Source organism: Suricata suricatta, chromosome 13 (genome assembly GCF_006229205.1).
Source record: "Suricata suricatta isolate VVHF042 chromosome 13, meerkat_22Aug2017_6uvM2_HiC, whole genome shotgun sequence".
Lineage (NCBI taxonomy): Eukaryota > Metazoa > Chordata > Mammalia > Carnivora > Herpestidae > Suricata > Suricata suricatta.
Window position 1 is genome coordinate 86,512,301 of NC_043712.1, and position 11,152 is coordinate 86,523,452.

The window sequence follows — 11,152 nt, forward strand, 5'->3', positions numbered from 1 at the left end:
CCTGCTCCTGCCCCGGGCACCAAGGGACAGAGCCTTCAGCAGCACTCAGCCTGGACACCTTTGTTCTGTCCCCACCCAGGATTAGCTCATTTCTCAGGATGTGTCTGTTTCGTGATGAGTTTTCCCTCATCGAGGCTTTGAGGTGGTGTGGCAGCAGGGAGGTGGCCTTTCCGACCGTGAATTACACCTTGAGTCCGTGAGGTTAGACTAGATCGAGGGCTTGCAACGAGAACCACGGCTGATCCTCATTTTCAGGCTCCGTAGTATCGAGTTCACCCCTGCGTAACGTGTACGTGTGACCCCAGGGTCCGTACTGCTGGGCACTGGGGGCACGGAGGCATGCCCAGCGCCGTGAACATCTAGAGTGGCCGGACACACGCGCTCCTGGCTGAGGCCCAACGGGGCGACACCTGTCTGATTGTTCTCGCTCACACGGTAAACAAGTGTCCTTTTCATGGTTTTATAGTCTTGTCTTTTTTTTTTTTTTTTTGCATTTGGAGCTTTTTGGGGTGATTTTGCAGTTTAGTTTTTTTTCAATATTTATTCATTTTTTTTGAGAGAGACAGAGTGAGCAGGGGACAAGCAGAGAAGAGGGAGACACAAAATTCAAAGGAGGCTCCAGGCTCTGAGCTGTTGGCACAGAGCCTGATGTGGGGCTCGAACCCCCGAACTGTGAGTCATGACCTGAGCCGAAATAGGACTCAACTGACGGAGCCCCCCGGTGATTTCCCCTGGGGACAGTGCTGCAGGGCTCTCCAGCGTTCCTAAGCACCAGGAGGCTGTGAGGTGCGTTATGGAAAGACCATGTCAGATGAGCTTCTTTCGGGCATGAGCTGCCCACAGTGTTGGCCGTGGGCTCAATGTCCGTGAATCAACAACGCATGTTAGTAAGATGTCTTTAAACACGAACACGTACAATGAGGCTACACCACGATCGGTGAAGCTGCCTCGACCAGAGGCCCGAAGGAACCTAATGCCGTATTTCCCTGGGAGCAGCGGTTCTGTGTTTGCGAATGCAGTGTCTCTCGGAACATTCTAGAATGTAATCACACCAGTGACAGGAGTGGGCTGTGTTCATGTGAGAGAACATGGAAGGCTTCCTGAGCAGGCAGCCCTTTCTTGCAGCCCCCGCTCAGCCCCGCTGTTCTCTGACCCCTCTCTCCCCTGCAGGCTACTTCCTGAACTTTCTGGAGCCTGTGAACAACATCACCATAGTGCAGGGCCAGACGGCCATCCTGCACTGCAAGGTGGCCGGAAACCCGCCGCCCACCGTGCGGTGGCTGAAGAACGACGCCCCGGTGGTGCAGGAGCCGCGGCGCATCATCATCCGCAAGACGGAGTACGGCTCTCGGCTGCGCATCCAAGATCTGGACACGACCGACACCGGCTACTACCAGTGCGTGGCCACCAACGGCGTGAAGACCGTCACCGCCACCGGCGTGCTGTTTGTGCGGCTCGGTGAGTCGGGGCGGCCCGGCGGCGTGGCCCTCAGCCTGCCACGCTCACAGCGACGCAGCGGGAGGTGACGCTGCAGTTTGAAACCAGCAGAGAGGAGACCAACAAAACCATTTCCCCGGGGCCCCTCCCATTGTGCGCCAGGCCCGGCTTACCCTGCTGGCCCGGTACTAGTCCTAAAAGAAAACAGACGCAGATGGAGTGGTCTGTAAATACCCCCAGACACAAAGGTGAGCTTCCAGGTGTAGGGGGCAGGCCGTGTGCCCGGGGGAGGCCGCTGTGCGGCCCGGGACGAGGACACGGGCATCTCCTGCCCACAGAAGTCTGGGCCCAGCTGAGAGGCAGAGCGGAGCGCACCGATGGCTCCGCACACTTGTGCCCGTCAGAGGTGGTGAGGAAATCACAGGACCGGAAGGGACGTGTCCTCCATCACCCCAGTTGTGAGGGGGTCCCCGCAGTGTCCCGGCCCCGCCAGACCATTCGGGCCCCAGGTAGAAACGAGATCTTGCGAGTCAAGGTTGGAAGAGCCGAGAGAGAGAGAAGATGTTAAAAACTCCCCAAATCCCTCTAAGTGTTTCTGCACACAGAGCGCCTCCTCCGTATTGTGTGGTTTTCGCCGTCCCTGCCACGGCTGAGCCCCGGGCCCGAAGCCGGCTCGCCACAAATGGGCGCACTGGGCTGCGGCCGCCTTTCCCGTTGGCTGGATCGGAAAAAAGTTGTATTCCAGATTATGAAGTATTAATAGCCTATCTTTTTTTTTTTCCTTTTTAGGTCCAACACACAGCCCAAATCATAACTTTCAGTAAGTATCTGTTTCCCTCAAACCATTTTCTCATTCCCTGAGGGTTTCCGTTATGTAAGAATCCAGGGTTTTCCATCCAGCAAACACGGGTTTGCCGGGTCTGCTGGAGGCTGGCTGGACTTCACACGAGGGTGGCGGTGGGCTGGCTCTGGGCTGGCACGCGGTTCTGTTCTCCGTGGCTCGGTGCGGGGGAGAAATGCCTAAGAGCAGCCGTTCCTCTTAGGGCCCGGGGCCGTCCGAGGCCGGAGGGCGCATGTCGGCCTGCAGCCGCGGTGCTGGGGCCACCTGGCCGGGGTGTCCTGAGCACATCGGAACAGGGAGGCCGTTCCCATGGAAACCTCAGCCCCGAACAGCTGCAGCGCCTGCTGTGGTGCTGGACACATGTGGTCCGTGAGCCTCAGGGCAGCCGCCGGGACCCGCAGGCCTCAGGCCGCGGGCCGAGGTGGAGGCACTGAGCCTCCGATCCAGGCTCGTGCATCTCTGTCAACGTGGATGTGTCTCGCTGTGACCCCAGGCCCTGCGTCCCTGATGTATCATCCTTCCCTCGCTCCTGGCCATCGTGGGAGATTCTCCTCTGGACCCCACGTGGCCCGGCATCCTGGGCACGAGAGCCGCGGTCCTCAGGGCTGTGCTTGAGGTCAGCAGAGGCTGGTGGGCTCATTTCCTGTGCAGACCTATCACGGAGCCGTCGCCTCACCCCCAAGTTCAGAACAGGAAGCACCAACGCTGCGTGTTGGCTAGGGTTGGCTCATCCATGTTCCCCTGGTGCCTGTCGGCCCAGGCCACGGGGCGCGTGGGCGGCAGGCCCCTGGCACCGTTCGCAGAAGCCAGATGCTTGAGAACATTCTGTGCGGAGCGTTCGTGCGTAGAGTGAGGCACAGAGCCACGTCCAGGGCGCCGCCGTGAGTCTTTGGAGGAAGGATGGTGCTTTCAACAGTTGACTTATTTTTTTATATACTTACGGATTTTATATAAACATTCTATAAGGCAAACATACAATATTGGAAAATAAGATAAAAATAACTTATATGTAATTATAATGTAATTCATTGAATACGTAAATATCAACTATAGTCACATTTTATTTTTTTAATGTTTTTTATTTATTCTTAAGAGAGAGAGAGAGAGCATGAGCAGGGGAGGGACAGAAATGGAGAGGGAGACACAGAATCCGAAGCAGATTCCAGGCTCTGAGCTGTCAGCACAGAGCCTGATGCGGGGCTCGAACTCACAAGCCATGAGATTATGATCTGAGCTGAAGTCAGACAGTCAACCAATGAGCCACCCAGGTGCCCCTATAGTCACATTTTATAGAAAAATTCAGCATATTTTTGTTTATTTTTTTCTTGTTCTTAATTAAGGACCAAATTAACACATTGCTGTAAACCATTCAGACCGTTCTGGTCCAGTGAAAGTTTCCCCAGCCCGGCCCCCAGGATGGCCTCCTCCGTCGGGTGGGAGCAGGGTCTCTCTGAGCATTTGGCACACGTGTGCATCTGGAGAGAGCCACCCTCGGACTGCCGTGCGCTTTTTTACATAAAGGGCATTACACTGGACAGGCATATTTTAAATTTCCCTGATTGTCTTTCTCCCTGTCTCTGCGCCCGGAGGAGCATGGGACATTCCCACCGCGATGAGAATTTTCCTTGTCCCACGGCCGCCATGGCCTCCCTGTGTGTCCCGAGGCTGGTGTTTCTCTGGGGGAGATTCTGACATGTAGACACGCAGGGCACAAGGCCACCTTTTATCAGCGATCTTGCCGAGTAGGCGTGCACAGGCTCCTTCCCTGTCATCCATGAGAGGACCCGTTTCTCCCTCGCTTACAAGGTGGTTCCCATAAGTCTCTCCATTGTGGCTGCTCTGTAGGAGGCACGCTGGTATCAGCCGCTGGCATCCCTGCCACCAGAGATGTCTGCTCGCTGACAGGCGTTTCTTGATGCTCGTGGTTCCTCTCTGTCACCTGTCTCCTTGGCTTTGGCCCCTGCCCTCCCATTGTTCTGTCATGATTTTTAGTAATCATTTATGTCTTATTTCCTGATCATATAAAAATTAAAATTTTCCTGTCATTTATCAGTAGACCCCAGTAATTTTAAGGTTTTCGTTTCATGCCTCAAAGGACACGCTAATTTCCTTGAAGAATTCTGATGGTGATTTTGGTAGGAATTACAAGGAATTGTAAGATAAAGTTGGTGAAAATTAACATCTTGATTGAATTGTCATGTCAAGGACCATTTTCTTCATGCTTTAAGGTGCCCTTTTCTTCCCTAACATTTTATTAGGAAAAATTTCAAGCATATGGAAAATGGAAAAGCAGAAAGAATCTGACAGTGAACATCTAGTCCACATACCCACCAACTAGACCCCGCCACTTAGACCTCATCCTGCGGGCCATAGCGCCTGCCTCCCCATCCGTCAGTCCTTCTTATTTGTTTAGTGTATTTCACGATCAGTTACAGGTGTTTGTGCACGTGTACATAAACACTGCAGCGTGGAACTCACAAGAGTTAAGTATTTGTGGTCTTCGTCTTCTTCTTCCTTTTTGAGTTGAAACTTACATACAATGAAACACACAGATCCTAAGTATCCCCTTAATAAGGTCCAGCAAATGCAAAAAAATCTCTCAGTGCAAACCTCATGTCCAGGCACAGAACATTCCTATCACTCTAGAAAGTTCCATCATGTAGCTTCTGAGGCAACTCCCCTCCTCCTCTGGCAACCACTGTTCTGTTTTTCTTTTCTTTTTTCTACCATGGACTTGTTTTACGTGTTCTGGAACTTCATAGAAATGAAATCCTACAGCACATAGCCACTTAAGGCTGGCTTCTTTCACTTAGCATAATGTTTTTAAGATTTATTTGTGTTGTACCTGTATCAATAGATCACTATTTTTTATTGCTGAAGTGTGTTCCATTGCATGATCATACCAATTGATTTAGCCACCCCTCTGTTAATGGATGCCTAGGTAGTTTGCATCTTTTGACTATTATGAATAAGGTCCTAAGGATATCCTCCTCCATGTTTTGGTGGACATATATTTTCATTTCTGTTAGGTAAATACCTACAAGTAGTGTGGCTTATAGGGTATGTGTGTGTTGAATTTTGTAAGAAATACCAGACTTCTCCTTACAAGAAGAGGGAGACACCTCAGAGCTCTCTCTCTCTCCCTCTGTCTCTCTCTCTCTCTCCCTCTGTCTCTCTCTCTCTCTCTCTCTCTCTCTCCCCCCCCCCCCCCCCCCCCCCCCCCCCCCCCCCCCCCCCCCCCCCCCCCCCCCCCCCCCCCCCCCCCCCCCCCCCCCGGCTCTCTGCTGTGTGAGGACACAACGAGAAGGTGGCCCTCTGCAAACCAGGAGCTGAAGCAGCTGGCACTTTGCTACTGAACTTCTCAACCTCCAGATCTATAAGATGTCAGGTTACCCCCATCTGGGCCATTTGTCACAGCAGCCTTAGCTGACTCATACATCCGCCTTATTATGGAACCATTTTTTTAGATCCCCTTGCCATTGGCTTTTACTCTTTCATCTGGATTTTTGTCAGTTTGTATTTTTAATGGAGTTGCATGGAAATCCAAGTTTTGCAGTTACTTTTTCTCATGCAGAGGTGACTGTGTACTTTCTTTCCTTTGAGCACACTAATATTATGTTACCAAGTAGAGCTCTGGAGTTGAGTAGCATCACAGTTCTAGCCTGAAGTCCCCTCAGTCGAGTGAGTTAGTCTTTCTGAATTGGGCTGTGAGAAGTCCCCTCAGTCGAGTGAGTGGGCTTCTGAATTGACGGCTGTGTTGTGGTGGCGGACGACCACCATAATCAGGCACCCAGTGGCCTGGGGCACCCAAGCCTGATTGTGATTGTGTGTAGAATGACCTCCCCCTCCTTGTGGCATCGCTGGAAGTTAACCATAACCAAGACAGAAAGAGGGCAAAGCAGTGGGCTTCAGACAGATGCGTTCACAAGTTCTCCATCTTTGTCCCTGGAGTGTCACCCGCTCATCCGCCTGTGACTCCTCTCTTGGGACATTTCTTGAGGCTCTTTCCTTGTTGGACAAGAGGGGTGCTGGGGCCTTCAATTGGGGATCTGTGCAGTGAGTTATAGAGGAGCCGCGGCCAGTCCCCGAGTGCCGTGGGTCAGCGTTGGGACATGCTGCCACCCTGAAACATGAGTGGGGACAGCAGCGGTGACCCCTGCCCAAGTTCATGTCCCCAGCTGCTGCCCTCATGTGCCCACATGCCCAGACACAGGCGGTTTGCTGAACACCGGTTCATGTGTGCTGAGGGAGGCAGAGGAATTTACGACCGTTCAAACATTGCTCTTCCTTTCACCTTTTCACGGGGAGGTGAGGAGGGTGTGTACATGGGGAACGAAGGCTTTCAGAACAGGCTGGTAGCTCACTGACGCAGGTTCAAAGTCAAGGTTATTACAGCCTACTCAGGTAGCAGCCTGGGGAACGGGAGGGGATTAATGTGACCCTACATGTCTCACGTTCCCAATGTGGGTTTCCTTTTTATCTGCTCTTTCAAAAAGTGGCTCATTTTCATGAGTACAGATCTGTACATACACCACGGGCCAGCCTGGTGGCATGGCCATGATGTGGCGGAGTGGCGGGTGGCCCCTGAAACCTGCATGTGAGAGCGTCTGTGTTTCCTGCATTGCTGTCCCAGACCAAGTTCATGGGCCACACGTGTGTGCACACATAATGTGCTTCAACAAACACTGCTTCGTGGAAGATGTGTTTTTCCTCTGGGCAATTAACATTTACGTTAGGTATTGGCTCCCAGGATGCTGTCTTCCCTGGGGCTGCGTCCTGAGCCCTTTCCTTACTTCACAAACTGCAGGTGACTCTGAGGATTTGGCTACTCACCACGCAAATGCTCGTGGCCCTGGAATCCCCATTTCCAGGTCTGACCCTCTCCCCACCTCGAGGCCCCCAAACTCAGCCACATAATGGGCATCTCTGGGCAGGTGACTCAGAGGCACCCCCCGGTTGGCGTGTCTGAACAGAACTCGGCTCTCTGCTCCCTCCAACACCTTCCACTGCTGTTTTTAGGGAACGGTCATAACCGAGCTCAAACGTTATCCTAATTACAGGAAAATAGCACTATAAAAAAAATCTAGGACTGCCAAGCCAGTGATTAAAACTGACTTCCGGAGAAACCAAGCTGCCTTGCTGTTGGTCAGTAAGCTAGCTCAGGCAGAAGGCTGACATTGAGCATTTGACGTTAAAGCCATGGAACCACCAACTTCATCACACTGAGCTGTTGGGAGGAGAGAAGTCGGCCCAAGTCTTTTTCTCTGTGACTTCTCGTTAACGACAGGTTCCATTTCTTGGAAAATGTAACTCCTTAAATCCCACAGTGCAGAGCTTGAATAAAAGATAGAAAGTTGATTCATTTTAAAATGATCTGATGTGGATAGTAAGTGACTGAAGAGATAATCGTGGGTAAAGTAATCAGGGTATTCACACACCCTCCTTCATTCAGGCTGCGCAGGTGACACTGACGAAAATGTTTGTGCTTTAGTAGTAATGACGGTCTTAGCGCTGGACGTGTAGTAACACATTTAATGCCTCCACTTAGTCTTTTTGTTTTCACTTGAGCCCATGCATTAGCTCGTATGCCCTGTGATGCGTGGATGAACGCTTTTTACACACCAACCTCCAAAGTCATGCAAGGAAATAACCAAGCTTCCGAGGTTTGCCTGGGAGGGACCGGCCCCATGAACACAGTGGAGGAGAATTATACTTCTGTCTCGGTGAACTGGTAATGCCGGAGCCGCCGGTTCTCCGGCTCTGGACGCCTCGTGTAATCCTGGCCTTAGAGATGGCCATGGCGGAAGCGAGCATTTCTAAGAGGTACTGCGGACTTGGGTTTTTATGCCATAGATGTTGATGTTGGATGTGTTCATGTGGACACTTTTGCCACATCTAATCTATTAGTATAATTGGATGCTAGGAGTATTTCATCTTGGAATTAGAAATATAAAGCACAGTGTTTCACTTTTAAGGAAATCATTCATTCTCTTAACAGATTTATATTGAGGGCCAACTATGTGCCAGGCCCTATTCAAGGTGTTGGGCTACAACAATGAAGGAAACAAATACTAAAATTTCCTGCCACAGGGTACTTACATCCCCTGGGGAGACTCTTGCATCTGGCATCTTTTGTGAAATGGAATATCTGAAAGATTCTTCCTGTGGTTTATTCCTGTTTTTTGATGATAAGTATTCTGATTTCTGAAGATTCTGCAGTACATTTATTCACCTGTTGGTGGAAGTTTGGGTTTCCAGGTCGGGGCAGTTACGATTAAGGCTGTTATGAACATTTGTGTTCAGGTATTTTCGTGAGCATGTTTTCATTTCTCTAGAATGCATCCTGGCCGTGTGAGTACTGGGTCAGATGGTAATGTGTAATAAGTCATAAGAAATTGCCAGACTCTCCCCCAGAGTGGTCTTTCCATTTCACGCTGCCGCCAGCAGTGTGAACATTCCAGTTATTCCAAATCCACGCCAACCTGTGGTATCATCCGATTTTAGCCATTCATCGTCTTGTGTTGTGATGATTCGTAGTGTTTCGATTTACATTTTCCCGTCACCAGATGTGGGGCTGTCTTTCCAGGCCACACTTTTGTGAATATCTGTTAGGCTTTTGTTCAATTTTACTGTGGTAACTTCCTATTGAGTTATAGGAGTTCTTTATATATTTTGTATATGATTCCCTTGTCAAATATGTAAAATGTTTTCTCCCAGTCTGTGGTTTGCATTTTTGTTTTCATAGTGCTATCTTTCATTGAGCAGGAATATCTAATTTGGGGGAATCTAATTTATCATTTTTTTTCTTTTATTCATCATGTCTGAGACATCTTTGCCTTTGCTTACCTCAATACTATAAAACATTCTCCGGTGTTTTCTTCCATAAATGCCCTAGTTTTAGCTTTTATGGTTAGGTTTGTGCTCCATCTCAAAAGCAGTTTTTTGTGTCCAGTAGAAGTTACGGGTTCAGGTTTATTTTTCCCATGCAAATATCCAGTTCTTCCAATACCGATTTTGAAACGACTGTATGGTCCTCCTTAAATGCCTTAGTACCTTTATTGCAAATCAGCTGGCCATAGGTGAGCATCTATTTTGAGATTCTCTGTCATGTCCATCCTTATATCCCAATAGGACATTGTCTCGATAATGATAACACTGTGTGTGGTAAGTCGTACACTCAGACGGTGTAAATTCAGCCTCATTCTTCCTCTTTTTCATGATCGTTGTGGCTGTTCTAGTACCTTTGCGTTTCCAAGTAAATTCTAGAACCAGTTTGTCAACTTCTACACAAGTACATAACTCTTCATTTTGAAATAACTTGAGATGTGCAGGGAAGTTACAAGAAGAGTAAAGAGCAGTCCCAGACCTCTGTCCCCAGTCTTACCACGGCCCATTTCGCCATATTCGACACATCGCTCTCCTGTGCGTGTTTGTAACTGTTCCTTTTCCTGAGCCAATTCAGAACTGGTTGCATTCATCGCACCCATCTCCCCTAGTGCTTCAGTGCGTATTTCGTAAGGCCGACTGTATTTCCTCACAGAACAGCAGCTTCAGATTCAGGGTGGATGTCAGACCACCATCTCTCGGCAGTTCCCGTCGTGGCCCCCGTGATTCTGTCCAGACCTCCTCCCTGGGACGGAAGGCTCTCCGTGTGGTTTTATTTATTTATTTTTATTTTTATTTCTATTTTTTAAATGTTCTATTTATTTTTGAGACAGGGAGAGCCAGAGCATGAGAGGGGAGAGGCAGAGAGAGAGGGAGACACAGAATCCGAAGCAGGTTCCAGGCTCTGAGCTGTCAGCACAGAGCCCGATGTGGGGCTCAAACCCATGAACACGAGATCATGACCTGAGCCGAAGTCGGAGGCTTAACCGACTGAGCCCCCGGGCGCTCCTCTCCATGTTGTTTTAGTGAGAACGGTGCCTCAGTCTTTCACGACATTGAAATGCAAGGCACTTATTTTACAGAAAGTCCCTGGATTTGAATTTGGCTGATGTTTATGATGTTATGATGTTCATTATTAGACTCTGGCTATGCGTGTTTTACTTAACAGTAGAGAAGGGATGCCTCCTTTTCAGGGGCTTGCACCTGGAGGTACAGGATGTCAGCCGCCCCTTACTGGTGTTGTTAATTGTGCTCACTTCGTTCTTTTCTTCTTTTAAAACAATTTCCCATTATATAGTTATTTTTCTTTTCATATGTGAAAATAATTTGTGAGAAACCCCTGTTAGGATTCTGGTGGGTGGGCTTGTACTTGGGGAGAAATGACCCCTTAAAGTCATTGAATGGTCTACCTGAATATAATATATATTTCTCTTTCTGTCTCTTTTCCTTCTCTCTATGGTGTTTTGAAGTTTTAAGTGTGCAGGCCTGATATGTATTTTAATTAGGTTTATTCCTAAGCATTTCTGCCATGTCTAAGTGTATAATCCATGGCGTTAGGTACGTTCGCCCTGTTGGGCGCCCATCCTCACCATCCGTTTTCAGAACTTTCCCCTCTTTCCAAACTGAAACTCTCTACCCGTTAAACAATGACTCCCCATTTTCCCTTCCCCCCAGTTCTTAGCAACCACGATTCCACTTTCTGTCTCTATGAATTCGACTACTTCTTTGTGTACTTTTGACATGATTGTAAATGACGTTTTAAAAACTTTCATTTCGGGGCGCCTGGGGGGCTCAGCCGGTTAAGCCTCCGGCTTCGGCTCAGGTCAGATCTCACGTTCGTGGGTTCGAGCCCCGCGTCAGGCTCTGTGCTGACAGCTAGCTCAGAGCCTGGAGCCTGCTTCCGGTTCTGTGTCTCCTTCTCTCTCTGCCCCTCCCCCTCTCATGCTCTGTCTCTCTCTGTATCAAAAATAAATAAAACATTAAAAAAAA

General features: G+C 49.4%; 1 protein-coding gene across 1 annotated transcript in view; it reads left to right on the forward strand.

The window, feature by feature from the left end:
* ROR2 (receptor tyrosine kinase like orphan receptor 2) overlaps nucleotides 1–11,152 on the forward strand; it is a 134,702-nt gene that overhangs the window by 106,750 nt on the left and 16,800 nt on the right. Inside the window, exons 3-4 of the mRNA XM_029919693.1 lie at nucleotides 1,171–1,458; nucleotides 2,227–2,257. Of these exons, the coding sequence (XP_029775553.1) occupies nucleotides 1,171–1,458; nucleotides 2,227–2,257 (319 nt within the window). The remainder of the gene's footprint in view (nucleotides 1–1,170; nucleotides 1,459–2,226; nucleotides 2,258–11,152) is intronic.